General features: G+C 47.4%; 2 protein-coding genes across 12 annotated transcripts in view; one reads left to right on the forward strand and one right to left on the reverse strand.

Moving 5' to 3' along the window:
• LOC120375847 (tubulin-specific chaperone cofactor E-like protein) overlaps positions 1-4035 on the forward strand; it is a 94654-nt gene extending 90619 nt beyond the window's left edge. For all 5 annotated transcript variants that reach the window (XM_039496821.1, XM_039496814.1, XM_039496817.1 and 2 more), the window contains 3 exons: positions 111-198; positions 1415-1531; positions 2456-4035. In XM_039496821.1, the coding sequence (XP_039352755.1) occupies positions 111-198; positions 1415-1531; positions 2456-2556 (306 nt within the window). In that variant the 3' untranslated portion in view covers positions 2557-4035. The remainder of the gene's footprint in view (positions 1-110; positions 199-1414; positions 1532-2455) is intronic.
• LOC120375849 overlaps positions 1628-26181 on the reverse strand; it is a 38220-nt gene continuing 13666 nt past the window's right edge. For 2 of the 7 annotated variants that reach the window (XM_039496833.1, XM_039496831.1), the window contains 10 exons: positions 24258-24327; positions 19658-19795; positions 18261-18319; positions 16982-17189; positions 16409-16552; positions 12186-12306; positions 10655-10767; positions 9449-9532; positions 4808-4858; positions 4014-4178 (listed from right to left, as the gene is read on the reverse strand). In XM_039496833.1, the coding sequence (XP_039352767.1) occupies positions 4164-4178; positions 4808-4858; positions 9449-9532; positions 10655-10767; positions 12186-12306; positions 16409-16552; positions 16982-17189; positions 18261-18319; positions 19658-19795; positions 24258-24299 (975 nt within the window). In that variant the 5' untranslated portion in view covers positions 24300-24327 and the 3' untranslated portion in view covers positions 4014-4163. Of the gene's footprint in view, positions 1649-4013; positions 4179-4807; positions 4926-9448; positions 9533-10654; positions 10768-12185; positions 12307-16408; positions 16553-16981; positions 17190-18260; positions 18320-19657; positions 19796-24257; positions 24328-24814; position 26181 lie in introns of those variants that run through there. The other 5 variants (XM_039496832.1, XM_039496834.1, XR_005586830.1 and 2 more) reach the window with 5 other exon arrangements.

Here is a 26181-nt window from a genome sequence, read left to right on the forward strand (position 1 = left end):
CAATAGCTCTCAATGGGAACAGGGCCAAATCTAGGGTTTGAGATCAGAGACTAGCGCGCAGTAACCACAAAGCCTTGCAGTAATCGCCCCTTGCGTTTTCCTTTGTTCAGAACTGCCCCCAGAATTCCAGGATGGCCACTGAGTACACCAAAGAGCCCAAGGAGCAGATCATCTCGGTAGGGCCCATCCGGAGAAAGCGTAAGTGTGCACAGCTAAGAATACGGAGGAAAGTACTCCCTCCTGTATAAACTGTTCTGAACCTTTGATTATTAAATGGACAAGCTCAAGATAAATCACAAATATATTGAGAAACAGGTCCTTCCCTTGTGTTAATAACCCCACTGGAATTTATTACAATAGGAAGCATCCCATTTTAATGGTCCAGTTTTCACCATTCGTTTTTACTTTTTTACATGTACATTTTATGTAGCAGGGCACTAAAACTCAGCTGCTCAGTTTCACTTTCTGGTTTTACTGAGCTAGCAACTCTTTTGCGTTCTGTGCATCACTTTGTAGGGGAGAGAGTGTCCCTCGTGGAGCCACTTTCTCCCCCAAAACCCCACACTGTGTGTCTGCCCATCCATCCCTCCCTCATGCATTCATCCTTCCCCTTCTCTTTATCCTATGTATGTCTGAGGCATCTCTTACCCTGGACCCAACTTCTCAAAAGCATCCACCAGCTCTAGGCATCTCAGTCCTTGGGTGCCCAACGACAGAGAAAGTCTCATTATTAGAAATGCTAAGCCCCCACTGCCAGCCCCCAGGGAGGTGATTTCTAGGGCAGTGGTTCTTAACCTGTGTGGTCCGCAGACTATGTCTAAGATTTCCAAAGGAGTCCACACCTCCATTCAAAATGTTTTAGGGGTCGGCAAATGGAAAAAGGTTGAGAACAACTCTTCAAGGGAATGGCTTCCTCCTCAGTTTTCCTTTTCATCCTAACTGCCCTCTCTACCACACCTTCCTTCTCCTCCTCCTTCTCTCCACTTCCCCACCATCCTGCCCAGCAGGAGGTTCATCTTTCCTTCTTCTCCTCAACCCACACCCCTGTGTGCTGATCTGGAGGAAGAATTGATAGACAGGTCTTTACCCAGCCCATGGCCAACCGAGATTGCACTGATCAGTGCACTTGGGGTCAGTGATTTTGCCATGGGCTTAAGTGGGAGCAGGCTCTCCGGTCCTAAATTAAGTGCAGGGCTGTCCAAAGAATTGGCATGGGTGGCTCTGAATCAAAGCCCCCCTACTCTTCCGTGGCAGGTTGAATGGCACCCTAGAGCTGGATGTAAATGCAACAGGGGCAGATGCTTTAATCAAGGAAATGCTTCTGGGGTCATTTCTAGCTATTAAGCTTTGTAATGCTCCTTTCCGTACAACTGCGTGCTGCTCTCTCCTGAGCCCCCGATCTCTCCTGTTCCAGGGTTAGACTGGTGCGAGGATAACGGAGGCTGCGAGCAGATCTGCACGAGCAGGGTCGACGGGCCCCTGTGCAGCTGCGTTACTGGGACGTTGCAAGAAGATGGCAAGAGCTGCAGAGGTGACTATCTGAAGGGCTGCCTTAGGGAGGCTGGGAATGGGCCTGGGTAGATGGAACAGACGAGCAGCATGATGCAGATGGGAAAAGGAATTCTTCCTTGCAACTCCTCCTTTAAATCTGTGTGGAAAGACAATAGAAAAATAGTCCTGTCCCCAAGACACAAAGCTTAAAACTAGATCCAGATCAAGGGTTTGGGCCCCTCCCTACCATTAACCACCAGAAAAATTGAGAGAGAGAGAGAGGGGTGAGGAATGGGAATGAAGGGAACTGCTGTAAAAAGAAATGGACTTTGGAGCTCACTGAGATAAATACGTGTGTTTCAGAGGCACAGAATATTAAAGGAATTAGAGGGAGGAAGCATTGTCATCTAGCAGGGAGAGAGGGATTTGGAAGTCACAGCTCCTGGATTCAACACTGATTCCTGGCAAAGCCATTCCTGCTCGAACCTCAGCTAGGTCGGAGTGCTTCCATTTATGGGTACCCAACTGGGAGATACCTTGGGCACTGATTTTAGCACATCTCCGAGGTGCTGAACACACACATCTTGTTGAGCTCAGTGGGAGCTGCTGGTGCTCAGAACCTCTGAAATATTAACTTCTTGGAATCTCACATTCACTTGAGCGGGCACTTCTGAAAATGCAGGGCTTTCATCCTTCTGTGCATTGCTTTCCCCATCTACATCACCACCGTCATCACTAGGGGGCTTGTGCAGCACCAGGAGATCCTTGGCCGAAGGATGCTAGTAAATTGCAAGGCGATATTATTACTGAGACTCTCACCCCTGATTGGGAGACTCGTGCTGTCACAGTGTAGAAGTTTGTCTTTTGAAGACTCTCACGTTTTGATCTCTAAATGATACCGCCTTTGCTTATTTGGAACTGTGCCTTTTTGATTTTCAAAACTGTTCTTTGTCTTTCTCTCTAGCTTCCAGCTCTTCCGTTGGACCTCAAGCCTGGCTCATTCTTCTCATCGTAACCCAGCTGTCACTATGGCGTTTCATCTATAAATCAGACCCGACCTCGTAATCAATTCAAGTCGTCTATTTAAAGTACTGTAATTTACTTACTCTGAATCCCTGTAGGATAAAAGCATGTGCCTCTAACTCACAACCTGTACCACAAACAACAAATGTTTTTAACTATCACAACGCTGAAGTCGGTTGCCTGGTACAACAATTTAAATGACGCTACGAACTACTTTAATACAATGGGAGGTAACAGCAGCCAAAATTTCAGGTATAGAGCCACAGGAGAAAACACTTAACCAAGATCTTCCCCCTTTCTCAAGTCTCCATACGGCCTTCTTCTCATATTCATTTCTGGCACGTCTTTGACACCCTCACAACACTCCTCAGCCTCTCTGCTCATAGTATTCCCTCTTGCTGTGCAGTGTTTCCCTTGACTTTGGATCAGGTCCTAAGCTCCAGCTAAGTTTCTCTCCTGACTGCTCCCTCTTGCTTTGCCTGTGCTAGAGAAATTTAGTGGTGTAAGAACCAGTTTAGCCCTTAAGGCACTTTGCACCACACGGCTATATTTCAATGGGAGTGCAAGAACTGGTTGGAGCAGGCTAAAAAGCAGATTAGTCTAAACCGATTTGGTGCCACTGTGGAAACAGACACACTAAGAGGGTTCAACTAGTCTGCAAGGCGTTTTGATCTCTCCCAGAAGCCACTGCTTCTGGGAGACAAGGAAACGGTTTAGAACACTAGTGTGGATGCAGGGCGGGGGTGTGTGTGTACCCAAAAAGGTTCTTAAACCAATTCAACATTTCATTGCGTCCATACTAGCACAGTTTGAACTACAACTGGTTCAGTCCGCTAGTACGGTCACCACTTTCATTTCCTTCGGTAGCACCTATGTGTCTCCTGGACATCAAACAGTCTTCTTACCCTTCAGACTCCTTCTCAGCCCCTCTTGCAAATCCATTTGAGACCCACATTGCTCCTCTGGTTCTAAGCATGTTAATGATCCCACATAACTCCAGTGCTGCCTGTTCATTCTCTTCTCAGTCCTGTCTTTAGTTGGTCATAGCAGGAACATTTTCTGCTGCTAACCACGTGGGTTTTTTTATTTTTACTTACTAGAAAACACCCTGTCTGGCTATGACACAGTATCAATAACAACTGTAATTGATCAGAGTCAAGCACCAGTAACAACACTGCTCAGCTTGTACCCCTGTCATTCTCTCAATTGCAAAACAGCCATTAAATTCCATTGTAGCAATGTGCTTATGGAGAGGAGCGAATTGCCTCTCATGCAGTTTAGTGCTGAGATGATTGAAAGGTTTGACACGCTCGGAAATCTTAAAATTTTTAGCCCAAGCTGCTGTTTCTTTCTTACGGTATCCGCACGCGGTCTGCAAATGACAATCGCTTTGTACCCAAAAAGCAGCTTTTAACTACTGGATTTTTTTCTTGTTCACATCTCAGCGAACCTTTTGCCCTCCCCATCCCCTTGTTTTTTAATTATATGAATCAGCCAAGTAATTTAAACATGTTTTATTCTTAAATAAACATTGTGTTCAAATATTCTCATTTCCGTGGTGCACTGAATGCTCATTTCTTATTTCAAGCTGGGGCCAGACGGTCATATGAACTTCATAGATGAAGACAGGGCTGATTGTTTTTTCCAAGTCAGAGAACATCAAGCTGGAAATAAGATGCATGATTTTAACACAGAGGGTAATTAACCATTAGAACAGATTGCCAAGGAATGTGGTACATTTTCCATCACTTGTAGTCTTTAAATTAAGACTCTCGCTGTCATTCTGAATGATGTGCACTAATTCCACTATTGGGCTTAAGGCAGGAATCACTTGGTGAGGGTCTCTGGCCTGGGTGATGCACAAGGTCAGACTAGATCGGGGTTGGCAACCTTTCAGAAGTGGTGTGCCAAGTCATCTTTTATTCACTCTGATTTAAGGTTGTGTGTGCCAATAATACATTAATGTTTTTAGAAGGTCTCTTTCTATAAGTCTGTAATATATAACTTAACTACTGTTGTATGTAAAGTAAAAAGGTTTTAAAAATGTTTTAAGAAGCTTCATTTAAAATGAAATTAAAATGCAGAGCCCCCCCCAGACCTGTGGCCAGGATCCAGGCAGCATGCGTGCCACTGAAAATCAGCTCGTGTGCCGTAAGTTGCCTACCCCTGGACTAGATGATCACAATGGTCCATTCTGACTTTGGAATCTATTCCCCTAATGTGCTTTTGTAAATGTTCTGTCCTTTGTGAAGCTCCGAAGTCACTGAGGGCCCTTCTGCATCTCTTAACATACCTGAAGAGGATTTCCTTCCTTGTGTCTTGTTTTAAGTGAAGTACCCACCAGCTGTGAAGAAGGCTGAAATCAACTCCATTCTTGGTAACTAAGGTTCTGGCACTGGCTACCTAACGCTCTGAAGGAAGAAGCCTGGTTTAGTGGGGAAAGCAGGTGTGTGTTCTATTTTTGACTTTTTCTGCTGAATTGCAGTGTGACCTTAGTCCATTAACTCTCTCTGTGCCTCCCTTGGCAAAATGGGGATTGCCAATGCTTTAAGATTACAGAGAAGGCAGCAGCTAAGTTGTATTCAGTGCAGGTGAGCAGGAAAAGTAGTGTTACAGCTGCTTCAAGTTCCACCCCCAGTTCATGACTTGACACAATATAGAGAAACCTCAGGGCTGTTCTAAATTGCACTGGCTTTTATCAGCCCTCTATGGGGCCATTCTGCTACCTGAGGATTGCAGCAGTGTTAGGTCTATGATCCTACACCAGGGAGGCAGTAAGCCAGCATTCTGTCTACTTAACACTGCCAGAGTTGTGCAAAGCAAGCAGAATGAGAGGGGTCAAGATCTGGCTTAATATGTTCTTACAGCAGCAGCCTCATAGAGGGAACAATAAGTGCCTTGGAGGAAGAAAACTTCTAGTGTAGCACTCCCAAGCCAAATTGCTTTTAGGAGAAACACCTAAATCATTCAAGGGCGATCATGGAGTTAGCATTGCAAAGAGGAAGATACAGAAGTGCTATGTCATCTAGGGAAATGCAGGCAACTTGTATTACATGCCACAACCTATTTTCCCAGCATGTTGACAAATCTGGGAGCATAAGCTCTCTCAGTGAAGTGTGGAAAGGCACACAACAGCAGGATGGAATTGTCATGTAATATTTAGCAATCCTTTCACTGCATGTGACTTCCTCTTATGCACTCTCATAAGGGAGCCAGCAGTTGCTGGGCTCTGATGCATAGGGCTCTTTTCTAGCAATAATGGTTTAATTTTGGACACTGAAGTCTGGCTGATGCATAAAACAGCAGCATAATAAAAGGACCAAACCTGCTTTGTACTGACAAAAGCAAGGAGAGAACAACCCTATTGAAGTACATGGCTGATGCAGCTACTTGCACTGTGCATTTTAGAGGATATACACTTCCCTTTGATAGTGGACTAAGCCATTATACCCAAGTGAGAGTGGTAAAAATGCCTGTGTAATGTGTACTGGCTCAGCTTAGACAAAGCTTTAGGGCTTGTCTACATTTAAAAGTTGATTTGGATTAAGGTGAGGTGTAAATTCCACATGCAGGAGCTGTTTCTGACTAACTGCATGTGCAGAGAAGTGGAATACCCCCCTTCCCTCTTTTGTTCCCAGTGGCTCATGGGCTAGACTTCAAATCCTTTTAACCTTAAACCACACTCCTCTTCCTGAAGAAGAGAAGAGTTTAACTCTTCCCTGTCCCCCACCCCCCAGAAAAGGGATGTGAACCCTGCAACCTAACTGCAATGCTTTGTTGTTTCTTTGCTAATGCCACTTTGACAGGTAGTTCAAAATGCTCCCCGGGGCAGCTTGGAACATGATCAGTGGCCCTTCCCCAGGGGAATGCAAGCTGATTTTGTATTAGCTGACCTGTGCAGTCCTATCACTGCCTGTAAACAGAGTGGAATCTTTAACAGCAAGAACCCAAATGCCCTCCCTGTCTTGTTCCACTGAGCTTAATTAAAGGGGGAGGGATGGGTGGCTGTTAGTGTCCTGGAAGAGACTTGTGCTGCAGTGTAGGAGCAGAGAACCCCCTCCCCACAGCCCTGACAGGGGAGGACTGCAGTGCAGGAGCAGAGAACCCCCTCCCCACAGCCCTGACTGGGGAGGACTGCAGTGCAGGATGTCTTAGTCCTGACCTCCTGCTGCCGCCTGCCAGCCAGACACCCATCCACCAGGGGAGGGGAATGCCACTCCATCATGGAGTGGGGAAGGAGTCCAGCCCTGAGCCAATCAGGTGGTTACAACTGTACTAAAGGGATTAGCAGAGCATGCTTGGCTTCAGCCGCAGACTTACTAGCTGTTAGGGCCTGAAACAGTACTGGGAAGGCCAAGGAGAGTAGCAACCACCAGGAGGTTAAAAATCAAGGCTCAGCAAGGGCACAAGCCTGAGCCAGCCCTCACCCGTGTCTCAGGCTCCTGTCCCCCCCACTATCCCAAGCCCCTTCACCCCCTTTCCTGGGAAGGCTTGAGACTAAGACACCAAATAGGTAACCACAGACCAGACCCTTGGGTTTTTAGAACACCAAAAACCCCATCAGAAACAGAACAGAACTTTATTACAAAGAAAAAATAAAAGCAGCACCTCTGTAAAATCAGGATGGATGGTAATTTTACAGGGCAGTCAGATTCAAAAGGATTCCCTCTAGAGAAAACTTTAAAGTTACAAAAACACAGGGATAAACCTTCCTCTAAGCACAGGGAAAATTCACAAGCTAAAACAAGATACTCTAATGCATTTCTTTGCTATTACTTACTATTTCTGTACTTTTTATATGCCTCATTCAGTAGGAGCTGGATTACTTGCTTGGTCTTTGCTCCCCAGAGAACACCCACAGCACAAAGCAGAAACCTTCCCCCACAGATTTCAAAGTATCTTCTCCCCTTATTGGTCCTTTTGGTCAGGTGCCAACCAGGTTTTCTGAGCTTCTTAAACCTTCACAGGTAAAGGAGGGATTTTATGCCACCTTTAGCTGTATGTCTGCCTAATACCAGGCCCAAGACCAGCAGCAGAGCAGCTGTCCTAACAGGCCTGGCCAGCACACTGCCAGAAGCCCAGGCAAGCAGCAATTCAATGGACACTAGCACCAGCCGGCCCTGAGACTGCACTGAAGCCAAGCATCTACCACAAGCAGGTACTGTTGCCCTGGGACTAAGGGGCCAGTAGGGGAGAGTGCTGTACTGGGCAAACAGATCACAGGCATTGTGCACCTTATAGTTGGGAGCCAGGATGCATTGTTGTGGACAATGTACTACAGCTGGGGTTAACTGCTGACTCCCCTAGTGATAGTCAAGTGACCACTGCAATTCCAGCATGGTCCTATCTTGCATGCAGTTTGTTATTTCTGGGGGAAATCAATCCTTGCCTCCCTCCAGAAGGAAAAAGGGGGGGTTGGACTTGGCCAGCAGATGAGCAAGATCCTCCGTCCAAGCAGGTTGGAAGAACTCCATGGCAACACAGTCCCTCCACCTGGGGAGCCACTAGCACACTGCACATGATCTACAGCTAGCAAAGGATGTGTTGGTGTCAGCTGTGACACTAGCAGTGCTGGAGAGACCTGTAGAGTGGACAGCTACAGAAGCCCCCTAGGAACTGGTATAATTTCAAGTCTCGTGAAACATTGCCAATGAGCTGCTCCTCCAGTGTAAAGTATTTAGTTCTAACCCTTGTCAAAAGGGCTGGATGGGGATGGGTTTAGGGTTAGGAGATGGGAGTGTTGGGAAGAGCCTAGCCTGGGACATCAGGGGCAGGGTTCCTGATAGCTGATGGAAACAGAATCACATCCCACCTCACCCTTTTCCTGCTGTTGCAGGTAAAGCTCCCTGCCCTCTGGAGAAGTGTTTCCCCTATAATGAACAGAGGTCATCAGCTGTTTGGGGAGATGGGGGCTGGAAAGGGCATGGATGCCTAAAATGGAGGTGAGGGAAACAGCAGTAAGTAAGGGAATGCAGCTGGGATGGACTTGGGTGTCTTACAGAGGGGGTGGAAGCTGAGGAGAGTTTGGGAAGGGGGCATGCTGCCTCTCCTGTAGGGGAAGAGATCCTTGTTAGATCCTCATTATAAGATAAGGCTTAATGAGCACTATGTCTACACTAGTACATTGCAGATACCAAAGCAAGGTCCAGTGTGGCCATGCATGTTTATAGCCAACAGGTGATGGTCTAATTTCAGTGGGTTGGTTAAGTGCAGGTGGCCTATGATCTACAGGAGGCCAGACTAGAGGAGCTGGTGGTCTCTTCTGGTCTTTACCTATGGCTGTGTTCCCATGAGAATGGCACCAGACTAAGTATTGCAGCCCACAGGAGACTAGACCATTATGAGCCACAGGAAGAGAATAGGAGAGACTGAGGTGCACCTGTGCCAAGGTCCCCACATAGGCAGGGGAGTGTGGAAGTGAGTTATACCCAGATAATTCTGGGCAGTGACCTGCTCACATCCTGCAGAAAGTCAAACTGCCCCCAGGTCACTGACAATTTGACCCAGGGGAAATTTCTTCCTGACCCCACATGTGGGAATCAGACTTTGAGCAAGAACCAGCCAGCCCAGCACTTGAGAGACTGCTTGGTGCTACCTCACAGCCCTGGCCCTCCCCCTCCATGGCCCTGATGCTTCAGGAGAGAAAAGACAATGTACTGGTGGAGTGGAGGGGATTGGAATATCCCCTCCTTGCCCCTGCTTATGGCCCACTGAAGCCCAAAGCCTAAGTTTTAGGAACATGAGACAAATATGCCCATCTGTCTCTTAATTCTCTAAGTTGTTAGCCCCCCCAACTGTTGGGAGGCTGTTCCAGAACTTCACACCTCCCATTGTTAAGCCTTTTGACTTCCAGCCTGTTCATATCCATTTGTTAAGACAGGTGCATTTAATGTCTAGTGCTGCGAAAAGCAGCCTGTAAAATTCACCCAGCTACCTGAGCTCCTCTTTCATATTCCAGTAGATCTTCCATGTCTTCCTCTGCCAGTTTGTTTAGTTCTGTCAAGATAACATCCAAAGCCTGAAACACACAATAGAAATCCCAGACTTAATATTAAAGAAACAGAGGTTGGGAGCCGATCTGGAAGAAAAAGGGAGCTTAATGCTTTCTTTAAACTAAGATATTTTAGTAAGATGCTAGACAAAGGAGACTTGACATGCTGAAAAGAAAGATGCATCTAATTTTCAGAGATATAACTCAAGCTACAGCTTTTGTTTCAGATTTAACAGAATTGTGTCTCTGGAGTAATCCAAGACAAAAGTAATATCCTTTCAGATTTGAGACAGTGAAGGTAGTCTTGAGAAATAACCTGTAGGCACAGAATCTACAGATTAAGGATTTTAGGGTCTATTGTTCCTTTAATGTGGCAATAAATTTAAAATGGCTTCCTATATTGCCATCTAGTGGCTGTTTCAGATATAACACAATAGATGTATATTGACAGCTTTTTTCCATCCTAAAGAATTTCAGGATAAATTCAGGGTTATGTGCAGCCCTTGGGCCTGCAAATGCCACCTGATCTATAGGGCGAACTCTACAAAATAATGCCATGTTCCTGTCAAGGTGGTACCTTTGCTTGTGTGCCAGGTGGCATTTTAAAGACTGTACCCTGGAAACCATGAAAATGCCCTCACTTAGCACCTGGGATGGAGCAGTGATGTTATGCAGGGAAATCTGGGCAATGAAATGGGCTGTGGGATCTTTATGCCTGTGGGATCTTTATTCTTCAGAGGCAGCTGTACTGAGTACCACAAAAGTCTCCTGCACAGCTAACTGTGGTACTCAGTACAGCTGCCTCTGAAGGATAAAGGGCTGAATTATCTAACTTTTTGGAGAAGAACCAGAGTATACTACAGGAGAGGCATGGGGGAGGAAACACTGAGCACTCTAAGGGTTAAAAAGAATTCAGAATATTAGTGGTGGTCTATCTTAATATGGGAAGAGAGCAGGCTGGGATTAGCAGAAAACAATCACCATATATTGTTCTGTATAATCCCTTGCTGTTACCTTCAACCCTTCATCCTTAATTAGCCCTCCCATCTACCCTGGTGGTACATGGTGGGTTCCCCCCTTTCCTTGCTGTACAGGGGGAGCTACAAGACAGCAAAAGTTATCAATGTCTAAGAATTCAAGGTTACTTACCACATCGATAAAAGCTTTTCGATGGAAATCTCCCAGTGGAACATTTTCAGAGGTAGTTCGCTGCTGCTCCTGAATGCTAAAGAACTGCCTGATGAGAATATCAAACATCCAACCTGGGAGGAGAAAAGGATTCAGGTAAGATGTTTCAGCAGCAACATGGAGGACCCACATCTTGGAAAAATCAACAGCTGTTACTTTCTAGTTGGACACAAACAGCATTTCCAATTCTCTACTTAAGGGCCTGGTTCCGCATGCCTCTCTTGCAGGAGGTATAGGAAAGCAATCAGCACAGTGGTTCTGCTGATGTTCATGACATGTGAGATAGGTCCAGGGACTATGGGCTCAAACCATACACTGCAGTCAATCCAGACAAGTCAGGCCCCTGACCTCCCACAAACCAAAGCTGACAGTTGTGCCACGGTATCATTCCTCATTTTCTATTACTGTGGTGCCTAGGAGCCCTAGTCTTGGACCAGGACCTGGTTGTACTTGGAATTGTACAAACAGAGCAGAAAGATGGAGCCTGCCCTTAGAAGCTTACAATAGTCTTGCACTCATTGTTCACATGAGCAGATTTAGTGTCTTTTCTCTGAGCACCCAACAAACAATTGTGCCTCAAACACCCTGTGGTTAGAAGACTAGTGTACAGAGATGGTGCCAGTTTTTGAAAAAGCCCTCTACCCTATGGAGTATTTCTGGTTTAATGATCATAAGCCATGCTCCTGTGGCCCCTGCATTGTAGTCATGCATGTTTGGGCCTGATCTTATAGCTGTTAGCCTTGCTCCTATACTGAGGCCAAGCCCTTCAACTGGAAGATCTTTGGAGCACATTTTACCTACTAAAATGCGCCCGCTTGGGTGCTAATGCAAAATTAATGTTATGGATACAGGTGAAGTCATCTGCCCAAGGTGACAGTGAGCCAGTGACCAGAGCAGGGAATAGAACCAGGTGTCCTGTTTACCTCCTCTAGCCACTAATGTACACACCCTCCCAGTTTCCTCTTTTAGTGATTTTCTTCCAAAGACACTTACTAGTGAATGGTAAGTTCAGATCAAAGGATTACATGGAAGTGACAGAGGACAGAAGTGCCCCTGCAGTTTTAAGTTATAGGAGGAAGTACATGTAGTGGTTCGAGTTGGGGATTACAATATTCCCCCCACACACTCTGCTACTGACCTGTTGCGTGACCTTGGCCTGTCACTTAACCCTGTTGCAAGTTATTTGTTAATCAGGCACCCTGCCCTCCAGCTATATTAGAGGGTCAGGCCCAGAGCTGCTGTCTTTGATATTCGCTCAGAGATTGCACCTGTTCGTAGATCTCAATAGATGGGGAAACTGAGGCAGTGCCCTATCCACTAGGTTATGCTGCCTCCCTTGAGGAGTTAACTTGCCTACTTCATAGAGGTGCTGCAAGGCTAGTAATCTTCAAACTAGATGTTGGATGCTCACATTGAAGGTGAGAAATAAGCACCATGTAGGATGGTTTAAGAAGGTGCAGAAATTGCTCCTTCTCAGCTGCGCAATACTCACTGTCCAAAACCGCACTGGAGTGCTCCTTCCCCCCAAATCCAGGGGGATTTGTACTAGTCATTCCGATCAAGTGCTCCAGAAGAAAGAGGTCAAGAAGTTGTTTGCTAGCACATGCTGTAATCTGTGAAAGAGAAACCTTGATTACTTTTCCAAAGGAACAGTTTGGTGACAGCTGTTCATGACCTTTCTTGCTGCTTCTGAAGACAACTGCCCATTCTGCCTGCTGTGCTCACATGCATGTGAACAGAAAAGGTCAGAGCATTGACTTGGCTTAAAAGGGCTGCCTGGAGCTTGTTTGAAATTGCTTGCAAAAGCATCAGGCTCCCTGGATTATCTAACACCCTTTGAGTTCAGCCACTGAGCCTGGTGGCAAGCAGGCACCACCATCCTAATGCCATGCATGCCGTGGTCCCAATTCTGGGGCTGATCCCTGAGGGAAGCTGTAGCAGCCTTGGGGCCACTTCTATGGACACAATTCCAAGATAACTTCTTCCCCCACCCCATCAAAATGTTCCAGGGAGACCGATTTGAGGCCCTTGCATCAGAATCCTTGTTTCCTCCTTGGTAGTGAGACTGGAAACCGCAAGACCCCAGGCGGGTGGTGCCTTGCCAGCCTGCCCAGTTGGCTGATGGGGAGTCCTGGGAGTCAGCTTGCCATCTGCACTGCTTTGGAGTGAGAACCTCAGAGCTCCCAGGGCAGCCTGCTTGGTAGATTCAGTTGCCCTGGAGCCAGGGTTCCAGTTTTTTCATGGAGGATGTTCCAATTTGGGGGAGGGGTGTTCTGAAATTGGAACCCCCCCAATGATCAAAATATTTAGCTCCATGAAACAGAATTACCTCTCTCCTCCCAGCTGTGTGTAGCCCCTAGGAGCTAACAGGAGTGCAGCCATACCCCACCCAGACAGCCCCCTGCCCCTACCAGCTGGGCCCTGGAGAAGGCTTGGCAAAAGGATCCACTACAGCTGCTCTGCCACCCAGGGGAGGGGGCAGGCTGCCCCACAGTAGGGGCATTTTCCACCAGCAGGTTAAACCATTGGATGTCACACTCTCCTGAAGAGCTGTCCCATGCTCTCCAGTTTGCTAGAAATGTGAGCAGCCCTGGTGCAATTCTGAGTCCCTAGCTCAGACATGGCCAATACAGCTCATCAGCCAGGGCCCAATCATAGCTAAAGCTGAGTCAGCTGTGGAAGGGGCAGGGCAGAGAGCATATCAGCCCAGCAGCAGGGGCCGAGTCTCATTTACTTACTGAACACAGAGGGGGCAGTAATGATTGCACCCTTGGAAACCCAAAGCAGAACTTGGGGGGAGAGAACAGAGTAAGGGAGCTCAATGCAGATTAACTCTCCAGTGCAGGCTAAAACAGAAGTTATGGGCTTCTTGTGGAAGTGAGCAGGGGAGATCTGCTGGCCCCGATACAGGAAGAGACCATGACAGCCCCTTCTGGCCTTTAACATCTACAACTCGACCACCAGAGCCAATGTTTGTATGGTCCCTGAAGTCAAACTGCTGAGTCTGGTTCTGTCTTAGTCACTAAAGGGAACTGGAGCACACATTTGTTCAACTATCGAAAATCTCTTCTCCAAAAGGACAAGCTGAGCAGGGAGCACCAAAGGTAAGCTGCCTACCAAGCAATGAACTGAGGATCACTTTAACCCTTAAATATCAAGCCCATTCCCAGGTGGATCACCCTCTGGAATCCTGGTGCATTTGAGGGCTTAGCAGTTGTGCTGTAGAAGAGGGCTCTAGTCTGGGAGCAGAGATGGCTCTGGCCTGGAGGAGACAGGGCAGTTCAGGAGAGTTCACTGGAGCAAGTCTCATGCTCTTCCTCTCCTGCTGCAGAGGACCCAATTCCCAGCTCTGCTATGGACTCAGCCATGTCCTCTCTCCAGGCCTCAGTTCACCATCTGTAGAATGGGGGTAGCAGCCTGTCCTGTCTCCACCCTTTTTCTGGTCTATTTAAACCACAATAGCTTCAAGGCAGGGACTGTTTGTACACTGCTGAGTACAACAGGCCCAGAATCTCAGCTGGGGCCTCTAAGCACTGAATATCTACAAGGAAATGCACCTCAGGGAGGCAGGTGGGGGCCAGCAGAGGTGGTGTGGGAAGAGGAAGGGAATTGGCCATGAGAAGGGACATTAGGCCAATAAGCTGGTCAAGCTGCTGCCTAGCACACAGCTATTGTCAGGCTAGAACCAGGATGCCTGCACCTGCTGTTCTAAGGGCTAATTCAGTCAAGAGACTGCTTCTGTGCGCAGGGGGAGTTTTTCTGCACTGTCTTAAAGCTGCAATTCCAAATAATATCATTCAAACTAATATAATTCCCTGTAATCTCTTGAGAGCAACGGGATGCGTTTGTTCCACTCTGCTTGCTGTGTGGAGCGAGCCATCTCCTCACTACTTAGAAATGTGGCTCACTTATATGGCCCATCATTCAGCCCCTGCTCTGTCCTTCAAGCTCTAATTACCTGGGAAGAGCCATTCCTAGCAAGTGTAATGCAGACAGCCATCTGCATGCATTTCCATATCAGACAGGGCTGTGGAAGCTTCTTCTTTCACCCTGTGTAATCTCACCAAACAAGCTTCCTGTATGCTGTAAGGTGTCTATTTAGATAGACGCTATCCAGGACAATATGCACTAGGGTTCCTGCCATAGGACAGTAATCTATACCTTGCTTCCCCTGACTCAGCAGATCAAATCCTGTTTCTACCTTAGTGCCTAGCCAAAGAGCTTTTCACGTTGTGCCTTTCCACCTCCTTGCTAGCGAGGTGGTTTTTATTGCTAAGGGTGGCCTCTGGGTTCTGTGTAACTGGCAGTAAAGTCACTTTCTGCTGATCACACAGGAAGTGAAGGAGTCAATAGGAAACCACTTGCTGCTCACTATTGCTTTGCTGAGGAAGCCTGTGTCTTCTTACTAATCACATTTATTCAGAGTAGTGCATCAGGACCAGCTAAGCTCCAAGCCCCAGTGTGCTAGGCACTGTATGAACGCAGTAGTGGATGGTCCCTGTGCCAGACAGCTTCCAAGCTAAACAGATGAGCAACACTGGGCAGGGGAAAGGGGGAATAACACAGCCAGCGACCCAAGTAACTTAGTGCAAATGTCATGTTAGTGCCACAATGTCAGGGGGCAAGGATGGGGTTTAGTTCAGAGGTGATGTGAGGAGGAAAAGTGGGAAGGCAGAGGAGATGCTGTGCAGAATGGGGGAACAGGAGGGTTGAGTTGCCCATGATAAACAAGCAAGTGATGTCCAAAGGATTGATCAGCAAGTTCTGGATCTGTAACATCTTGGCTATTAGATAGACAGACCCTGGCTCATGTTCTTCCCCGTGGAAGTCAGTGTAGTTTTACCAGGGGTGGTCTTGGTCCAGGGGGCTTTTGACTGGCATCTAGCAAGTCAAACAGGTTTGTGGGAGGAGTGGGAAGAAACTTGCACTGGGCAGCCAGATGAATAAATGGCTCATAATGGTGTTAACTGGAATTTTACTTCCTGTCCTCTTCCCTTTGAGACAAGCCCTGTTACTTACCCACTGTTGGGTAACGAGGCATTGAGGCTGTAATTTAAAATGCAACATGACAGGACAAGGCATGATCTCAGTTTCATGAGATAAAACATGATCTCATGACTTAAGACAAAGAACAGGGCCACAAATCAGGAGGTCTCAGTTCTATTCCTAGCCCTGCCATTGCCTCGCTGTGTGGCCCTAGGGCAAATCACTATTGTGCCTCAGTTTGTTCAATTGTCTCTTGTCCACTGAAGTTGCAAGTTCTTCAGGGTGCTCTCTTGCTAGGTGTCTGAATCCTGGTTAGGCATTTGGGGGGACTTGTGGGAAAAATCAAGCCACTTATTTGGGAGCTTAACTTCAGGCCCTGGGTTTGAAAATGTGGGGTGTGAGCATCTTCTCTATTTTAGATAACAAAACCTATGTTCAAGAGTTAGTTATTCCAATACCTTAATGAAACCAGACTGGGATGATGCTTCTTAATCATGGTCTGGCACTCTTAGTTTCAGATTTATGCCTTCTCTTGATCAAGTTAATCTGACCATTTAAAAATCTTCCTAATGATTAGTTCTGGATGTACTGTACACTGAACTTGGCTTTCCAATTGTACCAGATGGTGACTAGTTGTCAGGACTGATGGCCCATGCAGGTTTCTCACCAGGACACTAGAATTAATTTCTTACATGGAATGACCCATGCTGCCACATGCTTCAACAGTACCTGGCTTTGCTGCAGCTTTGTCCTCTTGGCATCGTAGTCACTGAGGACTGATTGAGCTAAGGCTTTAGCATCCTCCTTGACGACGTGTGAAATGACCTCTTGGAGAATAGCCTCGTATTCCATCTCTTGGAGAGCCTCTCCGAGCTGAGCCAAAGCAAACATTCTACTTACATCTGAAGTGATTAGACAGGATGTGCTTGGTAGGCTATGGTCACTATGGGACAGAATAGCCAGCCCAGCTGGTTACTGACCAGAAGTCACTGATGGTTGGTCAGTGACCTTGGTGACCCAAGCCATTGGTTCCAAGTCCAGCTAGGAATAGCCAGAAGTCTGTGGCATGACCTGGCAGGTTAAGGACCAAATAGTCCCTCTGCATTAGAGGTGTTCCTGCCAGGAGAGGACTGACACATTAGTGAAGAACTTTGCCTTGCCACTGGCAGTTACAGCTGTTTAGATACCTGGAAGGCTTCATGCTCCAGGGCTGTCAGTCCAGCATCCTCCACAAGCTCCAAAAATCAAACCTGGTGTTTATGCACATGCCTCTATATAGATGAAGCCATGCATTTTACTCACAATGCTAGGCAAGACCATCTGAACCACCTCCGTTACTAGTCCATCCATGCTGTCAGAAATGGCAGCCCTGGTTAAGTAGTCATCAACGAAATCCTTCATGGCACCTCTGAAGGCGTCAGCCGACAAATCTCGAAGAACTTCCACAAAGAGCTCGTCCAGTAATGAGTCGGGAAGATGCTTCAGAATGGACATGGACTCCCTTAAATGCCTGGTATGAGTGTGAAAAACAACAAAAGTTCTTTTTGAACATGCTGAGCCAACAGGTCATTGTTCAAAGCGGTCTTTGTATTCTCTTCCAATTCCTGCCACAGGCAGGCATGCCTAGGGGACTGAGTGCCACGGTCTTGGGGTTCTGTTCCTGGCTTGTGCCCATAATGCCTGAGACTGCCCCCACCTCTTGGGTAGTTCTGTCTCCTTATTCTCCATCTTTGTCCTCTCTGCTTAGACTTGGTAATGAGGGTGTCAGTGCACACCGCTCAGGGATCTTGTAAAATGGCCACTGCCCACTAGATACTGGACTGAGACCTACCAAACTCATTTCATACCAAAGCCACTGAATAGTCAGATGATAACTTTCAGTCCCTGCTGAGCTAGATTGGAGCCAGTGACAGTCATGGAAGTCAGTATGCCCAGAGCTGCCTTCCTCATTGCTGTGTTTCTACATGCCCTGATCCTGGAAGGGAACAAATATTGCCTCCAAAAAACAAGGGCTGCAGTGTAAACAGAATTCATGGAGGGATGCTGGGTTTCTGTGCACCTTGCAGCAGTGCCCATTTGCACATCCTCTTTGCTCCAGCCTTTGAAACCAGTGGATAAGAGTTATGCTCAAATCTAGCATGTACTATCTGTTCCACATGGACAAAGAGGAAGTCATCAAGGAAAGGGGAAATGATGTAGGTGATTCAATAGCGTAACTTAATACGCAGCTCTTATCCATAGATCTCAAGTGGATTACGAAGGAGTCCCTATTTTTTAGGATGGGGAAACTGAGGCAGAGAAGTAGTGACATGCCCATGGTTCCCAAGCACAATGGCAGGTAGGAATAGAACCCAGGGCTCTGAGTCCTAGACTAGCACCTTAGTTTCCTAGAGGGTATCTATAGTTTTACCCAACAAAAATCTCTAGAAACAGTTTACTGGCCAAAGAAAACAGCCTTTCCTGCAATCCAGACTGTTCAGATGGCAAACTGTTCTTGAAAATTACAGGATCAATGATCTTTTGGCATGAATAGCCACTCATTAATTCTCAAGGCAAACAAGGAACAATTTTCATTACTCACTGGGATTTTTCTCCCTTTGATTTCCTATTGCTGGACTTCAGTGGCTGCTGTCTCTGATCCTATCAAACAGAACAGCCAGATAGGTCAGGTGCATTTCTGCATGCACAGAACACGCCCCCCCCCGCCCCCGACACAGGAACTGTTTAAAGACCCCTCCTTTTGATGAAAAGCTGTGATCTAATGAACAGAGTTAGTCATTGCAGAGCCCCTTGTTTGCTATAATCCCAGTCACTGAAATAGCTGTGGAATCCACAATGGACCTGAGAAATCAAAGCCACCTACAGCCAGTGCTGGGTTTACAATGGCACCAGTAGCTCCATGGAGCTGGGCCCCAACCTGCTGCTTCCACTGCACCCCAAGACCCTGCTGCCTCCCCTCTGCCCATCACTTGCTCTTCAGGCCAAGGGCTCCTCCTCTCCACCCCCTGGCCCCACCCCCATGCTCCTCTCTGCCCCCGGCTGGAAACAGCACCTCTGGCTCCAGGCAGTCGGCTTCCCACCACCTGTGGGACCCTGCCTGTCTCCCCAGAGCTGAGCTGCCTGGGACTGCTGCAGAAGCTTGGCCAGTCTCAGCCAGGTGGGGGTGGGGGTGACAGTGTGGAAGGCTTGGCTGGGCCCCTCCGGGCAAGTGTCTTGAGAGGCCGGCTGGGACAGGCCCTGGCCTGGCCGATGGCACCACACCTGAGGGGCTGGAGTGTTTCCCAGCCCTGGGACCAGATCTGGCTACATTGTCTGCCAGGCTGAGCCAGCAGTCACCTCCTAGCAGGGCGAGTGAGTGCAGCTGGGAGGCAGGGGGTGGGGAGTGGGTCTCTGGGGTGGGGTAGCAGGGAAGGTCTGTGTGTGTTGAGGCACTGTGTGTGTGGGGGTGTGCTGGGCAAGGGTGGTGTTGTGCAGGGTGTGCGTATTTCTGGGGGAGTTACTGAGCATAGTGGGTCCAGGGGGCTCTGAACATAGGGAATTGGGGGGTTCTGGTGTTGGGCAGGGGGGCTGTGTGGCACAGTATGGGCTTGCCCCTGAGGGGAAGGGGCATACTGGCAGCACAGGGACAGGCGAGTCACTGTGCATCTCTCTACTGCTGGTTTGTAAATAGTGCCCTTGCACTGGGCTGGGCAGAGCAAGGCCACCGCTGCCGTGCCCCTGACTGATGCACACCTCCCCCACACCATGCTCCATTGCCTTCATGGGGACCCACAAATGTTTGATGCCTGGCCCACAAACGGTTAATTCGGCCCTGCCTACAGCCAGCCACAATGCAAAAAAATCATAACCAGACCCACATGGCAAACCTATCCTAGAATCTGATGTCTTATGACAAGTTTCTTCATTGCAAAAGCCCCACCTGGAAATTCAACCCTGTTAGATACAAGGAATGAGGAAGAGGCATAGACCGTCATGCACCTTGATAAACTCCGTGAAGGTCTCCAGGAGCACATCCGGCACGAGCTCCTCCAACAGAAGCTGGGAGAGGAAAGAGTCAGCCAAGTTCCAGGCAAGCTGTGTGAGGTCCAAGGAACGGTGGCACTGGGCTACATGTTCCTAGAAGGCAGAGGACAAGGTTGCAGGAGAAACAAAGTACTCGGGATACTGACTATTTAACTGAACGAAAACCAAGACCCAGATCCACCTCTGCCAATACCCTAGGGGATTAGGGGAGGAAATCTCCCTGGCTATTCCACATCTTCCCTGCACTTACATGTGGTGTTCCCCCAGGGAATGACTATTTCTTTACCCCCACCCTGTCCCTGCTAGGATCTGCAAAGTGTTAGGACCCTGAGCCTTCTCTGTTCCTGGACAATGCAGCCCCATTGCAATCATGCTGCATGTAGGCCTGAACTAGATGCTTGCTCAGCACCCCCCCTTCACTGAGGGAGGGGGCTCAGACAGATCAGGGTTTTGTGCAAGAGGCAGCTAGGTTCTGTGCTTTTGCCTCATTTCCTGTGGAAGCAGAAGGGGAAGGTGTGAGCCTGCAGCCCCCTTCAAGCCCCTCCTTGTGCACGGATCTCACTTAATGGAGGGTTCCGTGCAGCATTCCCCCTCAAATCCTGCATCAGGTAGCAGGACTGCCCCGAAGAGCCATGGGAGTGAGTGGCAAGATGTCCTGGAAAGGGACCAGGTATCTAGCCATTTCCCCTCTGCTCATTTCTAACTGCGCAGAGCAGCTTCTGAACTGAATGCCTGGGATCAGTGTGGGGAGCTCCTGTACTGAAAGCCAATTACCTGGCCTAGTGTAGAGTGGAAAATGTAAATGGATGTATCCACTAGGGAGAGCTATTTTTCAATCTGCCTAGAGCATCTCATTCCAGACAGCAGCTCAGTCTTCAATATGCTATTTCCATTATAAACCTATTTTCAAGGTAACAGAGGCTTTTTAATTTACTCTAGGCTGAAGCTCAAAATTGCAGGCTTGTCAGCTGATAGACCACAGATCACTTATCACAGCAAAGGATGTGCCACCATTCCCAGCGGCTGTCAACAAATCCTGACATGTAAATTAGGACTGCTCCTCAACACCATGCTTAAAAGCATGTCACTTTCAAATGACAGCCATGCCAGTGTCTCCTTTGCTGACTAATGCAGGTCTTGGCTGGCACTGGTATTCGGTAGCCCCCCCAAAGGTTGCCATGAACACTTCACAATCCTGGATAAAGGGGGCTGGAAGCTCTTACAATGTTACAAGTCCACAATCTGATAACTTCAAGGTTGTCTTTACACCAGGCATCATGGCCATGCAGATATTAGGGCAAGGAGTCTGATCTCTTCCAAAAAGAGAGTCCCCCAATCACTGAGCTAAGGAAAACGTTGGCTATTGGCAGTACAGGGCATATGACAGCTGAGCAGTTCTGAGTGCATGGAGTAGAAGGTAGTAGTGTACACATGTCAGCTCATAATATATCATTGTTATGGGGTTGATGGAGAGATTATTGGGTGATGTCTGACCTATGCAGGAATCAAGCTAGATCAGTGATTGCTGAGCTTCCAATCTATAAGGTAACACAGCAGGTCCTCATGCTAGTTAAGTAGCCACCAAATGGGATCAAAGTAGGTATAGTGACATTACTGGGGGTTAACTATACCAGCCATGGGACTCAAACTGCAAGTCTGTATTTAATGGGGTGGGGATAGACTTATGGTTTGATTTTCAAACCTGCTGTGCTCCCTCTAATACTAACCAACACGTTTCTGATCCAGGTTTAATACCTAGCTGCTATGTAGCACTTTTTATACTTAGATCTCAAAGTGCTTTACAAAGCAGTAAAGCTCATCCCCATTTTACAGATAGGGAAACAGAGCAGGCCTGTGGCAGAGCTGAGACTAGATGAGTAACACTATAACGGACCCTTAGCTCAGACAGCCTGGCCCTTTTGCCAGTTTAAGAATCTGAGGGGAAGGATTGATTCTAAGGTTTTGTTTAGGCTGCACACAACCAACTCAGTAAAAAAGGCATAAAATGGTATTTAGAATGCTTCTAATTTTAAGGAAGTGTTTCTATTCAGCCTTGTTTCAGTTCACCTTCTGGTTTTGTTAAACTAACAAGTTTTAATGGTGCAACTGGAGGGATGTGCAAAAAACCCAGCCTTAAATCATGGAGAGTAATCAAGAAGTTATAGTGAAGATGTGGGCCAGGGTGTGTAAATTCTGCAATTACATAGTTACCTTGGCACAAAGCTTTTCACCTGCATGTGTGTTTATGATTGTTTCCCAGAGCCAGAACATAAACAGTTATTAGCAAACAAGGGGCTCTTCTAACAATGAGCTATACCACTTGTGTAGCTACACCTGGGCAAACTCCTACCGTAGACATGCTGCACCAGTGCAAGGCATGACTTGTGCTAGTACAAGCAGGTGTCACTTTTGGAATCTGTGAAGAGCTTGGGCTGAAGCTGGTGGTGAAAGCAGGAAAAATACTAACACTGCCTTCCAAGCCAGATACTGGGAGGATTATTAAATTTAGGACCAGATTTTTTAAGGTCTTTAGACACAGATTATCCAAAATGGCTAGGCACCCGACTCTTACTAAAAAGATCAATGGGAGTTGTATGCTTTTGAAAAGCTCACTAGGTTGCTTATCTTCATCTGTAGGCACCTAAATACAGTAACTTCACTTAAAGTCATCCCTGTTCAATTGTTTTGTTGCTGATCAATTAGGGAACATGCTTGTTTCAAGTTGTGCAATGCTCCCTTCTAACATAGCCGCCTGCTTTGTCCACTGCTTGCAGGAAGAGCAGCCCATTGCAGCTAGCTGGCAGGGCTTTGAACCAGGGTGGACCAGCAGCCCCCTATTAGCTCCCCTAAGTTCCCTGTGGGGCAGCTACCCAACAGGTTAGCAATTGCAGCTGTCCCTGCCCACACTGCCATGTGCTGCTCCCTGAGACTCCTGCTTGCTGTGCAGGGGGAGGGGCAAGAGATAGACTAGGTCAGGCTGTCCCCCTCCTCCCTACCCCATCTTCCATAGATCGGGGGACACAACAGGGTTCAGGACAGAGGGAGCTTGCTGTCAGGAACAGCTGTGGACTCAGCAAGCTGATCTAACAAGGCAGCGTACTTAAAGGGGAAATGCACATCTCAGACTGTCTGGGATGCTCTCCCTCCTCCCTCCATGCTTGCTGCCTTGTAGATTGAGAGTTAACCCTTGAGGGCTCAGCCAATTGCTAGTTCATTGTTTAGCAGCAAGACATTCCCTGGAAAATATCCCACCCTCTGACTCCTCCACTTCAACCAAGCCTCACCATCACTGTGTTCCAATATTAATTGTTTAAAAAACTGTGTACGTACATAAGTTTTGTCTGGTGAAAAATTCCTTGGAACCTAACACCCTCATTTACATTAATTCTTATGGGGAAATTGGATTCACAACATCATTTTGCTTAAAGTCACTTTTTCAGGAACATAACATTAAGCGAGGAGTTACTGTACCTTTTAACATCTGGCCAGTAGTGCCTGTGTTTCCAGTCAATTTCACCTGGGCTAGGTTACTTTTGATTGGAGTGGGCAGTGGCTTCACTCTTTTGGCAGGTGAGTGGAGGGTCTTTGATGGAGGATACTGGGGAGGCAGTCAGTGATTGACAGACAGGAGAGTGCTTTATTGTTCTGAAAGAGCAGGTGCTCCCTTTTTCCCCTCTACTGTGGGGCACCAGCAGGGGCGGCTCTAGAAAATAGGCTGCCCCAGGCAGCGCGGAGTGCTGCGCCGCCCTTCCTTGGTCCCGCGGCGGGTCCCCTCTTCCCGCGGCTCCGGTTGAGCTCCCGCGGCAGGTCCACCGGAGCCCCGGGACGAGCGGACCTGCCGCAGGCATGACTGCGGGAGCTCCACCGGGACGAGCGGACCTCCCGCGGGCACGGCTGCGGACGGTTCGCGGGTCCGGCGGCTCCGCTTGAGCTGCCGCAGTCATGCCTGCGGGAGGTCCAGCCGAGCCGCGGGACGAGCGCCCCCTCCGCAGGCATGACTGCGGCAGGTCCACCGGCCCAGCCTGCCGCCCCCTAGATTTGGCCGCCCTAGGCAACAGCTTGGTTTGCTGGTGCCTAGAGCCGCCCCTGGGCACCAGGGAAGAGACAATACGAAGACTATTGGCCCTATTGTGTTCAACTCCCTTTCCTTAAAAGGAAAGATTGTTCCAAGCTCATGGCCCATTGAAGATGTGGGTGTATGACCTAGCAGGCCAATTCTGTAGCTGTTTATGCTCCTTTAGCTCCTGTCTATTCCCCACTTTAAAGACACAGGCCTGACTGAAGAGATTCTCAGAGAGACTCTGAATAAGGAAGTGGAACAGACCACCTTCTGTTTAAGGGCATGTGCTCTTAATCACAATTCCCCAGTACAGAGCATTACAGCTAAAGCACCACTTCTACCAACAAAACAGCAATTACCTACTGATGGCCTGAGCTATGAAGGAATCTGTCCCCATAGGGAGTGATGGGATCCTAAGCTGCTTGGTCTGAGAGATGGAACACATGAAGTAGAACGATACAAAGTTAATCACAGTTCTTAGCCAGTTCCTCTTACCTCATGGGGGCAGCTTGAGCCATGGTTGTCTTCACACTTCATGGTACTGATTCCCCAAATGTCTTCTTTCCTGTTGAGTATTTCAAAAGTGTTTGTAGTATATTCTCCACTGTATTCTTCCTTCTACATAGCATGCTGGTGTCTGGGGTCGGGCACTGGAGGAAGGAAACACCTTTCCTCCTTACTGTCTAACCTAGTGTAGCCTGATTGGGGTGTGTTAGTGGTGTTTTAGCCACTTAATTTTATTTAAAATTTTATTTAATTAATAATAATAGTTATTGTATATTAATTAGTATGGGTTTGGCTCACCAATTTGTTTGATCAGAAGATAAAGTTTGTCCTGAATCAGGCTTCACAGAGTTTGTAAAAGGAACTTTGGGGTTATGACAGAAACTTACACTGAGACATATATAGTCATAAAGACCTTTTTATAAAAATCAATGAAGTGGTAAGCCAATGGTAAAACAGTTATGATTACAGAGTTACAAGTATCACAGTTCTTTAAGAGATACATCTATGGTAATACATTATAAGCTGCAAATGTGGTTAATACTTACACTCTGTTTTAGTAACCTGGGGCTGGAAGATATGGGCCACATCTATGGCAATTTCCATTCTCACACCTCTTGCAGAGGAAGCTAATGCAGAGCTGTTTGCTCTCTAATTTAACTCTAAGCTTTAGCTAAAATAAAATATAGACTTACAGTTTGAAAAGAAATAATACAGCCTATTAATAGTTAATAGCCATCATAGATGGGTAGCATCAATATATAGTTGAAGGTGGAAGCAATGAAAAATAGACAGGAGCAGATAGATGGGTAGATTGCCTGCCTAATGGTGAGCTGCCTCACCTTTTTATAGGGCATTAGTCAGAAATCCTTCCTCCTATGCCCAAATTTCATCCTTCCTCCACAGAAGCGTTAGGGTACACTTGTCCCATAGGTTAGTATGTATGCATTTGTGGTGCACTTTAGATGTGGGCAAAAATCCCCTTTTTCTACCCTTCACTGTTATTGGTTCAGTTAAAGGTCTCTAGACAGCTACATAGGTATTTTGTCTATTACTCTTCTGACTAAGGGTCCCAAAATGTGCTAAAGTTGCCTTAGTCTCACATACAGGATGTTTGGCCTGTAGGTCTCTTGCATTGCAGCCAAACTTATTCTAATATAAATCTATAAGCCTATTACATCAAATACTCAAAGTTATAAGAAAGATTTATACGGACCAGCAGCTTAATCATTAGGGCTACACTAGTCTGGTTCTCCCCCAAGTAAGATCACAAGACCCTGTAGAAGACTGGAGCACCTTCAATACCCAAATGGGAGAGAGCCTGCTCATCTGAACCTCATGCAGCTACAACTGACTGTACAAGGGATGGTTTTCTCTCTTCAACTGAACTTCGTGGGAGGGAGGGACAATAATCCAAGCTCATACTGCAGATTGGAGCAGGAATGGATTTTCAAAGGCATGAAACAGTAGGGTGCCTAACTGCCCTTTATGCAGTGGGAATACATGTGGCTGTTATGGGCAGCTCTAGGAGCACTAACTTATTTTTTGTAATTTTAAAACATTTATCTTTGGGTCTGTGTGGCAGTGTAAGCACACCGCATCTCCAGACAGGGTGGATAGCGGGTGTGTTGACACCACAGTTACAGTCTACCAGACTGTCTTGGGCATCACCATGATGAGGTCCAATGATCAGAGTCCCTACCACAGCCCTCAGAAGCAGGGCAACATGGCCTAGCAGCTAGATCCAGGGGCCACCACCAGATGGGGTGGCAGCTAGAGTAGGGGGACCCAGTCCCAACCCAGTGCCCTAATAATGGCACAGTAGTCCACCACTAGGTCAGTAAAGAATCCAACCTCAACAAGCTAACATTAGATGGGTGGGAAATACCACTCACTCCCCCTCCCCCAGGTTACT

Source organism: Mauremys reevesii, linkage group 12 (assembly GCF_016161935.1).
Source record: "Mauremys reevesii isolate NIE-2019 linkage group 12, ASM1616193v1, whole genome shotgun sequence".
NCBI classification, from domain to species: domain Eukaryota; kingdom Metazoa; phylum Chordata; order Testudines; family Geoemydidae; genus Mauremys; species Mauremys reevesii.